The 21018-nt window shown below is 38.6% G+C and overlaps 1 protein-coding gene across 2 annotated transcripts in view; it reads right to left on the reverse strand.

The window, feature by feature from the left end:
• The window catches only part of POU6F2 (POU class 6 homeobox 2), a 313847-nt gene that overhangs the window by 47022 nt on the left and 245807 nt on the right, over nucleotides 1-21018 (reverse strand). For both annotated transcript variants that reach the window (XM_009462403.2, XM_087737877.1), the window contains exon 6: nucleotides 10084-10230. In XM_009462403.2, the coding sequence (XP_009460678.2) occupies nucleotides 10084-10230 (147 nt within the window). The remainder of the gene's footprint in view (nucleotides 1-10083; nucleotides 10231-21018) is intronic.

Genomic DNA, 21018 nt, shown 5'->3' on the forward strand with positions numbered 1-21018 from the left:
ATTCCAAGCCTTCCCAAAACAGCAGCAGTGCTTTACCAGTGAGTCAAGGATCTTAAGTATTTATTATTTTGCATTAACTTCCACTTTTGACAAAGTGATCTGGCTTTTTTCCCCTTTGCCCAAATAGCCCGTCCTGGTTTTCTTTTTTCTGATATCAATGCCAGTTGAATAGAAAGTAAAATTCTGACACTGGAAAAAAAGATTTGATATATACAGGATAAATTAGATAAAATCTAGACAAAACTAAGCACTAAGTTACGCAAAGAACTATAATCTGTTTGTGTTGTTTTTTTTTTTTTAGAAATGATGAGGCATATCTGGAAAGATAACTCAAACAAACTCTTGAATTTGGTTCACTATTTCCTCTGCTTACCTACAGCCTTCCTATACTCCAACGTGCAGAGCATTCCCTCATAAGCAGCTTTGGACAGTCTAGGGGAGAAATCCCAAATTAAGAATAGTCTTGGATTCCACTCTAATGTGAATTTCTCACACAGCAGGATTTTCATCATCTCTGATTGGATGATGAAGTGGCCTCAAATTGTTCTCAACTTTGTCAACTCCTGAAGGCATGCTGTGATGCAATATTCCTGAGCATGACACTTACACTGCTCGGGAACCATCGGTAATACAGAAAGCACATTTCTTGGCACCATCTACACACATCAACTCTGTCTACCGCTTTGTTTATGTCATCTCAAAGAATTTTCAGTGAATGTAGAAGAACTTCTGCCTTTGCCTTCAAGTTCTGGGGTCTGGTTCCCAGGAATCTAAATGGCCACCTAATGCTCCTGGACGAAAGCTAAAACTGCCAAATTCAGTCTTCCATGATAATAATGGTCAAACCTTCTCTGTGTACAGCAGAGTTTGTTTGGGGAAGGTCAAGGACTTGGAACAAATTCCAACAGTAGCTGAGGAACATTCCTGGGTTTATCACCTCTGGCTTCACCACATTCTGCTGAAAAAGCTAAGTACATTTCTGTTATCTGCCTTTCTCTAATGCAAATATAAGCAATATGCATCTCTAAGAAACCCCTTCATAAAGATTTTTAAATCCAGATGAAAATAAAACCTTAAAAGGAAAGTGAAACAAAAAAAAAAATTCCTAACAAAGACAGACAAAACCAAATGCCCTTATCAAACATGCGACTCTATTCTACAAGCTTCTCCTGTGAGGAAGACCAATTTGTGACAGTCACTAGTCATGTTTCTTAATGCGTTAACGGAAGGTGATAAGATATGATGATAAGGAGAGCAGTGTAAGAACCTCCATAGAGCAGAAAGATTTCATTGACTGTGATGTGTGTCACTGGTGATAACAATGAGAATTCGCCATGCTTATAACCACCTCACAATGCTAAAATGAACAGATTATAGGAGTGATAGGTGCTTCTTTCAGTTACTAGTTAGCTTTCATGAAAATGGTAGGTGAGCTGAACTAGTCGTTAGTTTGGTTTTCTCCTCCATGCAAAAGTAATTAAGAAGGCAATGACAAAAGGACAGGTATGTCCTGTATTTCTGACTTGAAATAATTAATTTAGATTAGTGAATAACATTTTCTAAAGTACCTAAATGCTTCAGGCTTTTAAAGCTCTCTTCAAAGTCTATTTACTCCACACAATACAGCGTGCTACCAAGACCCCAGAGCTGGTAACTAATGAGCTAGATCCTACGTCACCTTGTTGAGAAGCAGAATTAATTAGTACAGCCATAACACCGTACTACCAAGGTTTTTGGCTTCTGGGATCTGTGCTAGCATGGCACTGTCTGAGACATAAACGTACTGTCTCTTAGAGTTTGCTTGCAATGCTGCATTACAGTGCATAGACATGCCTTCAAGCACTAAGACTCGTAACACTGACTGAAGGAAACTCAGGCTCTTACGGGTATATAAGTTGCTTTTGAAAGCAAGACTTGGGCACCTCTGAAAAAATCTACATCATAGATACAGTACTTTGGCAGAGATCCAGGCAAGAGGCTACAATTCTGAAGTGTGAAGCTCAAAGTAAGTATTGTTGTAAGCTAGATGAAATAAATTTTGGAGGCCTTTCTGGATAGCTACTGAGCATTTTCCAGCTGAAAAAGATTTCAGTATACAATTATCCTTTCCTTGATACGTGATTAGAGACTTCAGTTGTGATTCAGTATGGCTCCAGTATGTGTTTTGCAGTAAGGAAAAGTTCCACACTCTTCTCAAATAACAGTGTTCCCCTTGCAGTTCCTATTAGCAACAAATATTTTTTAACATACCCGCTCTTATCCTGGTAGTTATTTGCAAATACTAGAGTCTCCTCTACTAGAGATTTGACTTCAGCTCATCAGCTAGTCTTGAACGACTCATTTTCCTGGAGCTTTGGAGGAAAGTGGTGGTGCTTGTACTTTAAAGCCAGCCTCTGTACAAGCAGGTTGTGAGTTGGTCATACTGTGTTTTTTTGCAACATTTTCGCAATGGTTGGTTCTTTGGATAATTAATTTCTGAATCTTTTTTTACCCTGCCCTTTTTTTTATCCTATGAGAAAGTTAGATTCCCTCTGTTAAATATGGTGGCATGACAGTGGTTCTGAACTTCTTGTTGTTATGAGGGACTAATCAAATACCACTTTTCCATGTTGCAGATGGTAACTGTTTTAAATTTCACCACTGTTTTAAAAAATGTGGATATGGATTTCATAATTGTTCACAGTTGTGGATATCCAAAATTTATCAGTGATCACTGCCTAAAATAGACAGAACAGGCTCTGGGTCTTGTTTTGGTATAATTAGCCTCACTCCCTGCCCCTGTCCACTTCAATGAAACTACCAATTTGCATGACCTGAGAGTTTGGTCCATACATCTTTACATTTATGCCACTGTGGCTAAAATTGAGGTTAGATAAATAGTACAGTAAAATAAAGACACAGTCAGCAAAACTATGTTAAAAGAATTATTTGTCTTTTGATTCGAATTCACATGGGAGGTAATTAAACAAATAGCCTCCTCAACATTTAGCTGTGGGGAGAGGAAACCAATGGAAAAAAAAAATCTTCCCTTACCGCTGACCTTTTCTCATAATATGTGCCCTTTTCTTCCTGCAAACAGCAGAAATACATGTATTCAGCCCAGTGAAACTTTGAGGGGGGGAATAGAGAGTCAGACTCCACCCAGCAGAAATTCAATATATTAACACGAAGGTCTGTCAAAACAGATTCTCTTGGCAAAGGGGTTTCCAAGGAATGTTCTTAAATGCTAAAAATATTTGATTGTTACAATCCTTCCCTCTAGCCTCTCCCTCAAAATGTGCCTCTTTTATTATCTCAGGCTTGTCATGAAATTTCCTTAATATATACCATTCTGATACCACCAACTCAGATTTCTGTCATTCTGGGAATGACAACGTCTGGGAAGACGTTGTTAGTAGTCACTATTTAAACAATTATTGTTTAGATTTTTGTGAACACTGTTAGATGTTGTGAGGGCTAAAACATTAGTGGTCAGCATGTATTAGAGCTGCACAGCTGAAAGAGATGTAGCAATGATAACAATTGTTAAGAGAAAAGGCTAATAGACATCGCACACCTGGAGAACAGCATGAATTGCACGTATTCAGAAGGACTTTGAGGAATGTTATATGTTACATGGCTTTGGGCCTCCCAGAACTTCTGGGAGAACTGAAAACCAAAACAAAACGAAACACCGCAACAACATCCTCCTTTTAAGTCCAATGAGAAAGCCCACCTTGCATTCCCATTCATAGCTGCCAATTTTATTGGTTAGTGTAAAAAAAAACCACCTAGGTCACACGCCAGCCTCTGCTTCTTGGAGATGACTACTAATTCGACAATGCTAACTGTGTACTTTGACCTGTAGCTGTCAAGAGATTCTTGCATCTGTGGTTCAAGAGAACTGAAAGAGAACTGCGTATACATATTCATTTGCTCGTCATAGCATACTCTACCAGCAAGAAAAAGGAGGAACAATTGTAGAGTTGAACAAGGTGGTAAAAAAAAGCAATGTATTAGTCCCTTTGGTTGTATCTATACACAAAATTACACTATGGCAGCTGAATATGTACTTCAGTGATTGAACAGAAACAGTGTGAACCCCTGTAAAGGTTTACATTTCAATATAAGAATATCTTATTTTTATTTAGCTGAAACCTGCTCATAATCAGCTGAAATGAAATTGAAACAAAAAGTTAATAAATAAATAAATAATAAAATTGGGCTCTCCACTCATTTTTTTCTCACTTGTTTAACTAAACTGCATTGAAGTTACCTTAGAGTTAAAAAGTGTATTTTCTTTTGGAGGGGAGATAGCCCCAACTCAATATCATCAGAGTAGAAAGAAAATGCTACAACCACCTTTTTCCACACCGTTTTGTAATCAGCTCACTCTCCAAAAGAAGGCAATGGCCTTGTCTTTGGGAACAGAGTGGTCCTAGCACAGTGGTCTACCATATATTTTCCAGATTGTGGCCTCGGCCAATTTAACTAAGACAAGACAGCTGCTACACTTAAAATTATAAACTCAGCTTGCAAGTAATTCTTACCACACCAGAAAAAAGTAGTTACAGAAAATGGTGAAAATAATAGTACCTCCATGTACACATGTAATAGTTGGGAGGACAGAAATTCCCGTCTGAATGAAAGATACTTCAGTGCTTTCCAAGCCAGTCCACAATGAGGACAATGCTATTTTTTAAAATCCTATTCCCTGTTTTTATTGCACATGACATATTACATTGTACTGTACAGTGTGTGGTGACGAGAAATTCCCTGCTTATTTAATTGTGATCCTTCAACGAATTTGAAAGGGAGCGCTTTATTTCCATTTCTTTAATTTACTAGTTCTTTAGCTGATGATTTTATTAACCCTTGTATTTGAGAACTGATGCTTAAGAGAAAAGAAGAGAAAAAAAGGCCTTTGGCAGTATTGCTAAGGCCTGGAACTGAATAATGCACTTTAATAATGAGGGATAGAGCTATGGCTTTTGCTGATGGCTGTGACCGGCTCTGTGACCTGATTATGTCGCAGAGTGTCAGCAGCTGAGACAGTACAAAAGGGAGCACATCCCATCAAATCTATCTCCATTGTAATCACTCGCACTGCTGAGAGGCTTGTTAGGAGCAGGGAATCCATCAGGCCTCATTAGCACCATTTACCATCAAGAAGCTTAAAGATCCAACGTGTACCCTCTCATCAGAATAATGAGAACCAAAGTACTCCTATTATCTAATCGCATCAACAATGCCTCTCTCTCTGTTTAGTTTCCTGAGCTACTTGTGGACTACAACTCTCAAAAATTAGTTATTTTTTGTTAATTGACAGGGTGGAGCTGTACTCAAGGTCTTTCATATACAGAAGGTTTTCACATCTAAAGAGCAAGGCATGGGCACAATGAAGCACAAGTTCCTCCAAGGGCATTCTTAGATTATACTGATTCCAGTTAAATTCACTGTTCAGTTAAAGTATGTACTGTACAATTACACCACACTTACTTAGGTTTTTGTATTAACCTACCAGGAAATAGAATGTATTACTGTCTTTAACCACAAGACAGTTCATAATCCCGACTCTTATCGTGCTACTCTTTTACTCTTTATGGTAAAATGTTATTTTGCAGTTGCTGAATTAGGATGTATTTTTCTCCTATTAGACAACTCCCATCTTTCCAAAAAACAAACTAAACTTACTCAGCACCCATAGTTAAAATGTATTTGATCCTGTTGAAGTCAAGGGACATACAAAAATGCAACTGATGACAACGAAGCACTATGTTTTAGCCAAGTAGGAAGATGGCTTGTAGATAGCACTTACGGAAACGAGAAGCGTCAATCTTGCTTCCGTATTTCTGTGGTTCATCTCCTTACAAAGATTAAGAAAACAGCCAAAATACACGTTTCATGTACTTAACAGACATAGTAAAACCCACTCAAAAGTAGTAATATTTTCTTTCATTTGCAATAACAGAGCGAAAAAGAGAAACGTCTGGTTGTTATATCTCTGAAGAATCCAAGTGCAGCAATGGCACTAGGGTCCTACTATAAGGGCAGGCTGAAACCAAGTGGGTAGACAGCTTCTCTTTGAAATCAGCGTATCTGATTTCAGGGCAGGAGTGTTGATCTGCTGGAGGGTAGGAAGGCTCTACAGAGGGATCTGGACAGGCTGGATCGATGGGCTGGGGCCAGCTGTATGAGGTTCAACAAGGCTCAGTGCTGGGTCCTGCACTTGGGTCACAACAATCCCATGCAACGCTACAGGCTGGGGGAGGAGTGGCTGCAGAGCTGCCTGGCAGAAAAGGACCTGGGGGTGCTGGCTGACAGCCGCCTGAACATGAGCCAGCAGTGTGCCCAGGTGGCCAAGAGGGCCAATGGCATCCTGGCTTGTATCAGGAATAGTGTGGCCAGGAGGACCAGGGAAGTCATCGTCCCCCTGTACTCGGCACTGGTGAGGCCACACCTCGAGTACTGTGTTCAGTTTTGGGCCCCTCATGACAAGGACATCAAGGTGCTGGAGTGTGTCCAAAGAAGGGCAACAAAGCTGGTGAAGGGTCTAGAGCACAAGTCTTATGAGGAGCAGCTGAGGGAGCTGGGGCTGTTTAGCCTGGAGAAAAGGAGGCTGAGGGGAGACCTTATCACTCTCTACAACTACCTGAAAGGACGTTGTAGAGAGGTGGGGGTTGGTCTCTTCTCCCTAGTAACAAGCGATAGGATGAGAGGAAATGGCCTCAAGTTGCGCCAGGGGAGATTTAGGTTGGATATTAGGAAAAATTTCTTCACCAACAGGGTTGTCAAGCACTGGAACAGGCTTCCCAGGGAAGTGCTTGAGTCTCCATCCCTGGAGGTATTTAAAAGATGGGTAGATGTGGTGCTTAGGGACATGGTTTAGTGGTGGACTTGGCAGTGCTAGGTTTACGGTGGGACTTGATGATCTTAAAGGTCTTTTCCAACCTAAACAATTCTGTGATTCTATGATCTACTGACAGGGTGGAATCTAGCAATTCTGCTACCCTGGCCTTTGAATTTAAGATATGAAAGCCCAGTCCTGCAAACGCTTCCTGGAAAGTGCTGAGAGCAAACAGAATGTAAGCAGCATTACATGGGCCAATAGCTCTTCATAATATGCCTCTGAAAATGAAAATTTGATTTAGAGTCCTCTACCTGTACTATATCAGATTAATCAGGTGATCTAACCATATTATTCCAATGGATTAGATCTCTTTGCTACAGTGGCCTTGGGGAGCTGTGGTATCACAGTTCATATTGCCATCCAAAGCAAAAAAAAACCAAAACAAAACCAAAAATTATCATACCATAATTGTGAATTAAATAATTAAATTAATAACAAATATGCTATATAAATGACTTAATATATATAATTTTGTTACTATGATTGTAAGAACTCCTAGGCTATTGAGAATTAAGGCCATGCCATATGTCATTTAAAAGACCATTTCCCTAAATTTGCCATAGGATCTTGGATTTGATCTATAGCTTAATGTCTCCAGGCATTGCTGATCACCATATATTTAGCCAGACAGATGGACATTTACAAGCCCTGAATTTCTATAACAGAAGCAGCGTATAATTACAAAGATTGCACATACAAACAGTCTGGTAAGTCATCCAGCCTTATATTTGCAGGAGTGAATTTTGGGTGTCACACTTGTGATTCTTTGAAAGGGGCCATTTTCAAAGGGCAGATTCTTAACATATGATGGAAATCTGGCTCCTTAACGAGTCCAAGCAGATCATTCAGAAATGGAGTATCCCAAATTACTATTCACTTACGCTCCCAATTTTGAAGAAACATGCCTTTCAGTTCTTGTTTAGTTGGTATAATTTTATAAATTTGCAGGGAATGTAATTTAATTTCTGGAATGTAGTATAATTACACTGAATATTCCTGTTTTGTAGACAGATAGCTTCAGAAGTGTGCTCTAAGCAATATGGGTTTTTGCTGAAAATTATAAAAACGGGTGTTATATCACACTTATTATCAATATTTATCTATATTGTGGCGAGGTCTGCAGTACTGATTATAAACCAAGGAACGTTTGTAAAAACAAGTAATAAAAAGACAGCCCTTATTTAAAAGAGCTAGGCAAACAGATAGATTCTGTAATTTTATCCAACAATAGAGAAGATTCTTCCTTTCTCTTCTCTTTCTCTGCAACCTGTGGAATTATTGGACTTTACATTATGTGTGGAATAAACAAGATTCAGCCTGAGGGAATCTATAGTTTCATTCAGTGATATCTTCACAGTAGTATTTTTTTTAAACATACAATGAATGGCCACACTTTGCTTATGTTTTCTGTGGAGAACATGGAAAGGGACAACTATTGTAAAACTAGTCTGGGTTTGTATCTTCAGCTCTTACAACGAACATCTTTGGTGCCAAGTGCCTCACGTGAGTGGCGATTGTGAACCATTTCTGGAGCACAGATAGAAACGAGCAGGCTTCTAGGTTGGAGCTGATCTGACTATGAGTTATAGGTATTATAACCAACTTTTCTTCCAAACCAATACCCCATCCCTCCAGAAATCTTAATAGGCTTTTGAGAGCCTCCATTTAAAGCTGGCTGCATAAAATGATCCTTTGATGAAAAGGGATTGAAACAAGGGTTAAAGTAGACATTGAAAGGTTATTGTAGAGGGCACATTGTTCATACAATCCTCCTTTAATATGTGTGGTGTGCACCTGCGATAAGATGATTCATTAGATAAGGCCTCACTTTGACAAGCTCCATCGTTCAACCCTCGGGGTAGTGATGGAACAATTCTGCACCCACCCAGTAAATATAACAAGGTCAGCATTTTTTTTCTGGGACTTGGATGGTGATAGTGAAGCTCAGGATGCATCTTTTTTTATGTGTTATGTTAAAAAAAAAGGGGGGGGGGCTTCTATAAAGTGTTGTCTTTTATTTTTTAATGGGCCAAAATAAAAGATGTCACCCCTGTTCCAATTAAATAATGTGGTTATAGAAAATTACCAGGAAAAAACCTGCTCTTCATGTTTGTTTTTTTTCTGCATAGTAAACAGTAAGAGTAGAAACTAAACTTTAGATTCTCATATTACGCAAGCTGCATCATTTCAATAAATGTTTACCAGGGCCTCCCATCCACATAAGCACTGTGGATCTCACCGTACACCCAATTTGTAGCATTTAGAATAATGACATTCAAATTACTCAGTTACCAGGTCCGGTCATAAGTTATATTGACAGATTTGTTACAGTGACTTTATGTGAAACAAGTAGTTGTGTTAATTTTAGTCCTAGTAAATGCAATAAAGAATGACAGTGGCCGCAATCTGAAAGCTACTTAAGCATGCTGCATCAATGGAACTATTTATATATACATGGATTCAGATGCATATCTTTCTGCATCATATTAAGACTGAAACTGAAATAGTTTACAACAAATAAACAGCTCCCAAATGCAGATAACACACAATCTCTCTCTTAGACACACCATAAACACTGTTCAAGTTTCTGTTTGGAAAATTTTCTTTAAAGCAAAAGTTTCTCCCAAATTTGCATTACAGACTGGCAGATTCATTGCAAATTGCTTAACTTTGTTATCAGCAAATGAGTAACCCAGTTAAATCCATCCCAGATACTTCATTACAATTTAAGTTGTGTTCCTTTACTTAAGACTTTTAATACCTTTTTAGAAATGAAGTAATACAGAAATGCTACAATTTGCAAAAAAGCGTAGTCTTAATAGTATAGTAGCACTTTAATATAGTTGTCTGTTATTAGGCATATGTAAGTGGAAGAAGACAACTGGTATGTTTCTTAAGAATCACAGGGTTGCTGGACTTTTAAAATACCATATTATTGCAGTATTGTGATCTTTTCAAAAGGTTGAATTAAAATAAAACACACCCTAAGCCTTTTCTGGGTTGAAAACACTTTCTAACAGCTCCTAACGTCCTCCCAGTTCTCAGACTTTCCATTTCTTACCTTGTCTGGCAAATCAATATTTATTTATCTTCAATATGTGGACTTTTAAATTGCTGTCATACAAGCGGAACTCATTTTTGTCCCAAGATCAGCCTGCCATCAGAATTCACTGTTTGCTCCATCTTCTACTCACCTGTCCTTGTGCATTAGTGACGAGTTGACCTGTGACCCCCTGAAGACTGGAGAGGGCACTGCCAAAGGCCTGGGAGCTTGCTATTGAGCCCATGGCTGCTGCTGCTGCAGCCGCTGCTGCTTGACTTGCTAGCGGATTATTAACCAGCTGAAAAAAGAAAGAAAAGATCATGGTAAAACCCCCGATAAACACAGAAACACAGAGTGTTAACTGGATAACATAAAAGTGATTGTGCTAACGTGGGTAAAAAACTGTCTACTCCAAGAGCTTGAGTAGTTTTGAGAGGCTCTTATTTCTGAGGCTTTGGTGTCTTTGACAATGAATGGTTTTAAAAAAGCCAGAGGAAATTCGATGTTAATATTGAAGAATAAAACTCTCTTTTTTTACCCTTTCCTCTCTTTCTTTTTTTTTGAGTTATGCTTGAGGTATTTCTTTAGGTTCAATGTGTTAATGCTGCAGGTGTAGCAGCCTAACCCTGCTGTAAACAGCAATCAGTGAAAGATTAGTATTTGATTTGAATGGGAGTGGGATATTTACTTGGGGATATTCAGAACAGAGGCTATTTTACTAATGACCCCAGAAATGAGAAAAACCTGCAGATCCGTTTAATTTGCATCAGTAAAGAATTGGTCTCAACATCTAGATAAATCACAGCAGAAGCCTCAACTCTTTGAATAAGTTCAGTAGAAATCAACTAAAAATTCAAAATTCATTTGCAAAATCTGATACTAAGCAACTTACTGCTTCTCAACTGCAAATGATTAACTGCAGGACTCAGACATTTTCAGGAAGTGAGTTGTACTGCCCACTTCAGTCAGATTACCCGAGTGCTCCATATAAAGCACAGATCACCCCCGCGGCTTTCACCTTAGGAGACCATTGGAATCCCACAGAGGAACACCCCTATCAACACTTAGGTTTATCAAACATGCAAAATGTGCGTTCCTCTGTCAGAATCAAATGTCTTGTGGAAGATGGCTTGTCCACTGGATTATTGTGAAGTTTATATTTTCTCATCCTTTTTTGAGAATGGACAAACTCTGAACCAAGCACACAGGTATGACAGAAAAAAAAAATAATTAAAAAACACTGGGAACCATCATCACTGGGATGGCTGTCCTGAGAACAATCAAACAAACAGAGTTCAAGAGGCTGAAAATGTATTTTAGAGTGGGTTTGCCCCCTAAGAAACATTGCTTTTTAGCTCAGCTTGCAAAATGCATGTTAGCAGGGTAAAGTAGACAGAAGTTTGAGGGGGAAAAAGTCTGGGGACAGCAAAGACATTTTTTCTTAGGCTGAGGTGAAAATGCTGAAGCTAACTCAGAAACGCTTCATGTTTGAGCTGAAATTAGTAGGAGTTCTAAGTCCTTAGATGACGGGTAAATTATCAATCCTATAGAAATGGAGAGTCACAGACACCGGTAAGGGATGTACTCCACAGACAGGCTCTGCTTCAAAACAGGTTATAAAAAATTAATCAGTGATTAGTAGATGTTTTAAGCATGTTACAGATATGAGTAGTGTGTATGTTATAGATGTTCAGAAGCCCATCAGTAGAAGATGTCAGATATGGTTATAATCTATGCTTATAAGAAACCTACTTGTCTGTTGGACGTTGTGAAATCTGCAACAATTGATTGGCCATACATTAAAACATCTATTAATCATTCATTAGCCCTTCATGAAGTATTTATAAATGGAACCTTGATATAAAGTGTTGCCTAAAGGGGTGCCTTGGGCACATCCAACCCCTCTAGAAATTGTAAAGTAAATAACTAAATAAAGATTAGTAGCAATGCTGGACAGAAAAGATGACATTGTTGGAGGAAATATTTTGATTTGGAAAAAATTGTTGTGTGAATCTCCAAAATCAGTCCGCAGCATCCCATGGCAAGAAAACCAAGCAGGAATAAAAAACAAAGGGGAAAACTGCAATGACTGCTTGATTAGCAGTCTGAATGAGCTGTGAAGAGAGCGGAGAAGGGCACAATGACCAAGGCAAAGCTCAGTCCTTCAATGCAGAGTGCAAGGAATTCCACTGACTGCACAAGGTGTGAGCCCAAATGTAGTTTCATGCACTCCTCAGCGACTTGGGTGGTGGTGCCTGAGCACGGCAGTATACTGCCAGATAACAGAACAGATGTGCTTGTCAGTTTTCTGCTCAAAACAGTGACATTTCTTTATTGTCCAGATCAGAAGCTGGTAAACCCTGCACTTCATGGGCAGCACTGGGACTTGGAGTAATTCCCTTGTAGCTGTAAATACTTGGAGAAGAAAGGGGCAGCAGCAAAAGTGTAAGACTTTCAGAAAATGCCTTCTGCAATCTTATTAGGCACCCACAAATTACTGTGCCTATGATCCTACAGCATCTGACTGCCGGTATAAATGATAATCTTTGCATGGTTACCTGACATCAGCTAATAAACTACACTAGCTGCTATAGTTTATGGCTTCAGTTGCATATAGGAAGTTAGTTGGGGAGCATAAGTAAGCTTGTGCATCTGGAAACTAAAAAGGGTTAAAACCTTCTAAAAATCAGACTACCACCTCCTAGAATCTCTTTTCCACTTTTTAGAAACTATACATTTTCAAATACAACAATAAAATTTAATTACAACAAACCCTGGAGACACTCAGGATTGCTTTTAGTTGCATCCCAGAGATAAGCTACTTATTAAAAATGATGGCAGAGGCTATGATATGCATAGGTATCCTGGGTAGTACCATGTTCCAGGAAAAATCATAATGAATGGGCCAACTCGCAGGGTAAGAGACTTCCAAGTGCATATAAAAACATCCCTATCTATTCATAAGTCTGATTAAAAATGAGAAGATGCATTTTTCTTTGAGTGCTTTGGGAAGCTGTTGACTGCAAGTTACACTCTGTTAAACTGACCCCTTTTATATTGCGTGCAAATTGGGGACAGAGAAATACACCTCATTTCATTATGTCTGGACACCAAGGTAACTTCTAACACATTATATCTTGCCTTTATTTTAAAAACAAAATCTCTGACTTGAGAGGTTTATGCCGTTTCTCAGTGCAGGTTGGATCCCTGAGAACACTTACTGCAAATATTAGAAATATTTTATGCAAGATCCCACAAAGGGCTCTTCCCATTTTGTTTCTGTATTTAAATAAAGATTTAATTTGGAAGGCTGAGACCTTTAGAGCTGTCAATTCCAGTGCCCAAATTTCTGCTCCCACTCAAAACACCAGCCATAACAGCAGGTAACAGCGATCTTAGTTTAAAGTGAGAGGTCAGCCCTGTCAAGGATGCCTCCGCTAAGGACATGATTATATGGGGAAGCAAACTTTACAAGGAAGAATCTTGTAATAACTGAGTAGCTTCAGTACATTATTCTGACTTCCCAAAGCTGAACTTTTAAAGGAAAAGCATATGAAAGTTGTTCTGCTCTAACTCAGCGTAAAGCAGGAGCCATTCCACTGCAGCAAACAGAATTCACACAAGTAAAACTAACCTGTAAAATGATGGGGGATGAAAGAGGCACTACTTACAAGATCCTAGAACTGTAACTTGTGAAGTGAGAGTTTCTAGGGTTAAGAAATAGTCTTCAAAAAGCACAATTTCAAGAAAAGTGTGGTAGAGTCAATGCTGCAAGCAGCTTTCTTGAGAACCACAAATACTTTTTCCTTCTGGAAGAATACTCTCTTCCTCCCTTTTCTTCCAAAGCTAACTTAGTATCTCAGTGAACTTGCTGTGAGAAACCGATCACGCATTCATGGATTGCTGAATACAAGATCGGATTTGATAGCCTACATAGTAATTTTACTTTTCTCTATAAAGGGCATATCCTACTGAACTTTCATTCCCCTGGTCTGGAAATCAAAGAGCCAGTTTTACTCATTACAATATCACTCATTCAACAAATACCAAGAAAAAAACCAAACGGTTTGACTGATGAAATGAAAAGCCAAGACATTTCAGGATGCCAGAGCATCATATGAAAAAAACAGGCCTGTAACCTGAAAGGTAAGGTCACTTTATGTAGTGCCAGTATAAGAATAAAGTTAGATCTTGCGTATTTTCTGAAGGACTTGTTGGAGAGGCTAAGAATGAAGATACACTGTCTGAATGCAGCAATGGAGAATGGAGGGACGTATTGTGGAGTAACAGCAGGCACAACTTCATTTTACAAAATAGTATTGGTGTTTTTCAGGAATGCTGTTAAAAAACTCACATTTCTGGATATCCCCTGGAGATTAAATTAGTGTACAAAAGCAGTATATTTGATTAGGGACCGACAGATCCTCAGTCTTTTATGTACTCAGACAATCCTTTCTGTAGGGAGCATTACACTACTAGATCAGCTACTGATCAGCTACTGAGAGTGTTTGCCTAAACCAGTGCTTTTCAAGGGAAAACAGAAAAATCCTTTGATTTAAATAACTCTAAAAGTTGAGAAGAATTCAGCAATGGCTCTCAATAGGCAATACATGACATTTTTCTTTTTTATCCAGACTATGTGAAAAATGATCATGGAAATTAAATTTTTATTAGCATGGCATTTGCTTTTGTAAGAATTTTTAACTGAGAATCTATGTGATTTTTATCTGTGTTTAGATTATGAGAGAATTACACGTTAAAATCTAGTGGGTTTTACTCCCATTTTTTCACAGTGGCTCGTGAGACAGATTCTGGGTTGTAGTCACTTGGCCTTAAGGGAAAAAGACAGGCTTTTGAGGATATTCTGGTACCTTCTTCATTACTGTGACCAGCATTATCATCTGTATTGGTTGTAGATGGTGAGATTTTGGTAGTAGGGGAGCTGCAGAGAAGGAGGGGAAAAAAAGAGTGAAAATAACAGAGGGAACACCAAGGCCAGAGAAAGGAGGAGAAGGTGCTCCACAGGAGAGCAGGTATTCTCACCGTAGCCCTTGGAGGACTCCACACTGGAGCGGAAGGATATTTCTTGATGAGAACTGAGATCCATGGAGAGCCCATGCAAATGCAGGGGAAAAGTGTGAAGAGGAAGGAACAGCAGAAAGGAACTGTTCTGGGCTGACCATAGCCCCCTATGCCCCCTGCACCACTGGAGGAGTCAGGAGTGAAGGAGCGAAGTTGAGTCTGGGAGAGGGGGAAGGAAAGATGTTGTTTTAATGTTTGCCTTTTTGTTTCTCACTACCTGAATCTATTTTAATTGGCAATAAATTAATTATCCCCAAGTTGAGTCTGTTTTGCCCACGACAGTGATTGGTAAGCAGTCTCTCTATCTTGACCCATCAGGTTTCTCATCCTATTTTGTCCCTCATCTCACTGAGGCAGTGAGTGAGCGGCTGGGTGGGCATTTGGCTGTTAGCCAAAGCTAACCCACCACACCACCCCATTCCAGTAACTGCAGACTATATCTAACAAGAACAATATGAAAGTGTCTTCAATACCTTGAAGACACAGAAGCAGAGCATTCCAACCTAGATACCCAGGTGCTTGGTTTCTAAACATAAACAAATTGATGCAGAAGTACAGTTTCCCTGGAAGTCCTTAGTGGCTCTTCTGGCAAATTCTTTACATAGTATTAATGCTTATATTCCTAATTATCTTCAGTATGCATATATACCTTGTACCAGTTGATAGCTCCCTTGGACCTATATCAAATCTCAAAATCCCTAAAGGAATTTTAAAAAAGACACTGGAAAAACTGCTTCAACTTAATCCTGGGAGAGCACCTAGATACCACAGGGATGAGTGCCAAATAAATGTTTGTAATAATCAACAATAAGAAGACCACTTAGCATTTATATAGAATTTTGCAGCCAAATTTTTCAACTATGGCTGCCTGAGCTCTGCCGGTTTAATTTATTTTTTAGGGTCTTAAGAAAAATAAGTCAAATTCTCAAGAAACCTGTGAACATGCAGATCCCAAGAAAGCCAAGAGAGAAAATACATAGGTAATATAAACCAAAAGAAATTAATTTTATCCATAAAGATACTATGATCAAACATTTTGGAAACCCTGTATGATTTAGATATCCAGTAGAGACTTTGTTTTTTATTTTGACCCTCCCCTCCCTTCTTTTTAGTTTATGTAATAGGATAATTACAACATTTAACTTTTATAAATGAACAACAGGGTAAATTGTCTAATAAAATGGCTGTCATAGAGCCTAATCATGCATAACTCTTTGAAAACATGCCCTAGCAGGCAAATGTTTGAAGCAAATCCCAAATTATGAAAAAAAAAAAAAAATCTGTCAACATTTGTTATTTGTACAGTGCTGGGATATGACCAACCTATAAACTATACAATGTAGTTACAATACCCAGACCCATCCAATAATGTCTGGTCATTTAAAAACTGCACAGGTATATATTTGCAAATGGTTGTAGATGGTAAGAGTTCCAAACAGGCTGCTTCGACAGACATTTTAGAATATGCACTTATATCAGATATTTAGGTGCAGAATACAATGTAGAGACAAGGATATTGAAGTATCTGAAAGCAGTGACTTGCCAGGGACACTTAAAATATCTGGTTCTCACAGATACTTAATCTGCTCATTATATACATTCATTGTGGCTGAGCTATTTGCTGTCTAAATCTATGCTGATTTTTCTATCAGGGATAAGTACTGATAGTGGTATCACTGATGTGACATGACTTGATTCAATGCAAAGCGACGCGACCTGAGGTGATGGGAAGCACGCAGTGCTCATGTATGCCTTGATATGACATGGATAGAGGAGGATGCACAAAATTTCTCACAATATCTTTGTAAACAAGGTGCTGCTGGTCAAATTGGAACCAGTCTGAAAAACTATGATAACAATTTACAAAATAAAAAAAGGCATATTTTTAATAGAGCCATAGCAAAGCAAATAAAAAGCAGACATCATTGCCAGATCTCTAGGACCAAATTACTGGAGACGTGAATAATGAAGAACACATTAGGGCACAGGCAAGGAGCGAGTGGAAACCACCCCAGCCATTTTCATTTCTGCTCTACTAGTGACAGATAGAAAAGAGAGGAAAGGAAACCAGAGGAAAGTGATCCCTGTTTGGGTCTAATCCTACAAGATAAACTAAATCGAAGGTGTCAGCATGTCTGAGGCTGGGTCTTAAATGTTTACCAAAAAGGAGAGCAAATATATTTAAATATATTTAATATATTTAAATATAAGTAACTACAAAGAGTAGTTGACTGACTCCTTTAACAGCAGGTCAGTACTTACAGACTACCCACAGTGGTTCCCAGCTGTCCACATTTATAACTTACAAGTATGAAATGTTCCAGATCCGTATAAGCTGGCACACACTGTTCCAGATTTTAATTAAACATAGCCATCTTGGTTTAGTCTGGTTAGTTACCTTTATGTTTATGCAGTCTTTAAAATATCTACAACAGTTTATTTTATGCATGATGTAGACATACTGTAAACAAACTACCTCATCTGACTTGATGAAATTTTGCATTGCTGCTAATCATAAATTGTATTGGTGCTCATAAAAGAGGAAAGAGCACTGAAAAAATGATCTGAATTCTCCAATTTTCTGAGGTAGTTCCCGTGTGTGGCAAAAATGAAAGCAAAGAGCGTCTCCTAAACTTTCTGAAAGGGGCTGCAACTCAGCTCATTTCAGGTTGATTAGTTCCTTGGTTCCTGTGTTTGTCTATTTTAGAATGATTTATCTGGCTTCTGAAAGATGCTTTCCCCACAAGAAAAATGGTTACTTCAGGGCTCCCTTGCTGCTAAAAAAATGAACTCTTATCAAAAGGAAATTGCCATCTGTCTTCTCGGATAAGAGCCCAGCACTTGGGTCTCAGTGATCTAGCCTCTGTAGAAAGTGTGTCAACCGTGAGACACACCAAATTAATCTCCTTAATCTAAAACATTTATTTGCATTTAATTTGAATGTGTGAATGGCACGTGCACATGTAAATATGACCATTTGCATATACAAATGTTAAAAATGCAATGTGAGGTCACACCATGATAATATGACACTTCATGTTGGGCATTTGAGAAAATATTTCTGAAACAGGCTTGTTTTACAGCACAATATGCAATCTTCGTATACATGCCTGGAACTGTTTATTTGGATATTCGTATTAAAAATCAGACTTTTAGGTACAGACCTTCTCTTTTGCCCTTTGAAGAATAAATCCTGCTTAATACTTAGGGACACGTTGCTGACTGAGAACATACATAAACCTTCTTTAAAAATTCTAAGCCAGCTGCTCTGCAAAGATCCTAATTTTCAAAGCTGGAAATATATCTGGATACTTTCATTTATTTGTAATGTAATAGCATTCACCAAATAGGTCTGCTTCCATGTAAGCTAAGTGCTTACACTGAAGTCTCATTGACTTGAATGTGAACAAGATCAGATCTAAAACTGGAACTACGTGGAATATTTTTCTTTTCACTGCTTTCAGCTCCAAACTTGACCTTACTAGATGCACCAATCTGGTACAAAGTTGAAGAACGATACAGATGACTCCTGAGTGCAGTGGAAAGATTGCTGGCAAAGATACAGGTCAGTCCAAAATCCAAATCTGGTTGTGAATCCAGCTATCTAGAAACCTGGAAGGATTTAATCCTCTGTGGTTACATCAGTTTGCCCAAAAGTCAAAATGACATAAACATAATTGATACTATATGTTTGAGAAGTTCTCTCTGTTTTCCAGGTTTCATGGAGAGATATCAAATCAGTTGAGACACTAATTTTTAATTAGACATTTGAGTTTTGCTGAAATCTCAGTATATAAAGTGAGATTTGACAAGTGTGAACAAAGTTGAAGGAAGCATTTAGTTTGAAAACCTTGAAGTCGAAACCACACTTATCTAATAAGATAAATATATGGGGTGAGTGATAGCCACTAAAACAAGAAACCTGAGTGAAAGTCTGTGTGAGGGGAGAGGGCATGCAAAAAAGGATGCTGGGGGTCCCTAAGCAGGATACTGTTAACATTTTCCTTGGGGTGCTATTTTATTACATTAGTACAGTTCTGAGTGCCCAGTGATGGACTGGGAATGTGACTTTGTTCAACTGTGTGCTGTCTGGGTGTCAATGGGGAGGGTACTGCTGCTACTCCTTTTCTAAAGACAGAGCAATGAACATTTATGAGCCTGCGCTCCCCCTCCTTGCACCAGCACTACGTGAGCATATTGCATCTCAGATGGTAGCAACCTCCTGCCACATTCACCTTTGGAAGGCTTAATTTGACTATAAACATATAAGAAGCTGCTAGCTAACACAGGACTGACTACTGCACTTTAAAGCCTCTGTTTATACATACATACACCCACAATTCTCTTTTTCACCAGCAGTCCTGCTCTGTACATAAAGCTACATATACATTTTGGCTGTATTTAACACGCCAAAAAATGTGCCCTCAATGCAGCTCCTGCAGAAGAGGAAAGGCAGAAAGGTTAATAGTGTAATGCAGCCATATATGAAACATTTCCACAGAGAACCCTCTCTCCTCCCAGGCACTTCCATCTCATTTGGTGTCAGCAAGAAACCTGCTCCTAAAAATGACTGCAAATCCTGCCCCAGAAGCAGCACTGCCAGAGCATGCTTACGTGTGCTGCATGGGGCTGGGGTGCGCTCAGCATCAACTAGGTGATTCCAGGTTTAATTTTGTTAATGTTCTTCTGAGAGGTGTACAAAACATTTACCAGTTATTTTAAATTTACTGATTGCCTTGAAAGCTTTTTTTTTTCTTTTTTTTTTTCCCCATAATCCAGCCATGTCCCACCTTTCCTGTGACTCCTCCCTGGGTTTTTCTGGGGGGTGGCTATAAATTTTTTTGCCATGATAGTCTCTCCTTCTGCTTTTACCTATCAGATTCCTCTTCTCTGATCTCTTATCTCCAGTCTCAGCCACTTTGCTCATGTCAATCTGGATCTGGTCACAATAGGTTTTCCATATGGGAGTTCACACAGCTGCAAAAGCAGCAGTAAATCTACTGTGTCTGTAATGCTGCCATATTAATTCCTAATCAATTTCAAAGCTGTATTTGAAACTCATATATTTCACCTCAGTAAAATCAAAATAACGTCAAGTTGCCAACAGCAAATGAAACTTGGAAATATAATTAAAAACATATAGGCTAGGAATGTATTGTTTCTGAGGTCTTTGCAATTGCCACTGTGCTAGTCACTATAAATTGATGGCAAGAGGGTATATGAAACTGAGATCCTCTTATAACAAAAGCATAGCTCCATATTGCTTGAGGTAACAGAAGAACTGCTGTTAGCTGAATGTGAGTGATGACTGCAAGTATAAACTGAAGAATTTTTTTTTGCTGCAAAAATCAATTCCAAATTGGTTAAAATCTGAGGCTGAGATCCTGCAAAGACTGCTTAAAGTTAGCCTGCATGCAAGTGCTAATGCAGTCCTGCGTAAACTCAAGACTGAGTTTGTGTTAGCATCTTCTTGTGACTGTGATTTTTCTACTTCACAGATAAAGATGGGGTGTGACTTACACTCCACGTTATGCATGTCATTATATAAAATCACATGCAAATATTAATTTACCCCTATGCTGATATTACTGTGTTTTAAACAAAAGTCGTGGCAAGGTTTAGCTCCTATCATCCTCTTTTTTTTTTTTTGTGTGGAGGCAGAATGTCAGAAATAATGCCTATGTTATTATTCAGTATCTGCTACTGGCTGAATGCATAGCCTGGGGAAAGTCTAATTATCATTTACAATAAATAATTTCCTCCATATTTATTATCAATGGAAATCTACTCATAGACATTCAGCCAAGGAATTCTGCTATATGGGCAAAAATATGTACTATCTTTTTCAACAGCAGCTCAGCTTACAAGCTGAATGTCTGTAGCTTTTTCATTAAATTCATTATTGCCTTATTGTACCTAGACTCTTGTTCTTCCATAAGGCACTGTCAATAGACAGACAGATGAATTTCTTCATGTTCTAAGTATTTTCTACTTTTATCTGTTG

The sequence above is a fragment of the Nipponia nippon genome, unplaced genomic scaffold, assembly GCF_047370975.1.
Source record: "Nipponia nippon isolate SJK-2023a ecotype South Korea unplaced genomic scaffold, ASM4737097v1 scaffold_1, whole genome shotgun sequence".
NCBI classification, from domain to species: Eukaryota; Metazoa; Chordata; class Aves; order Pelecaniformes; family Threskiornithidae; genus Nipponia; species Nipponia nippon.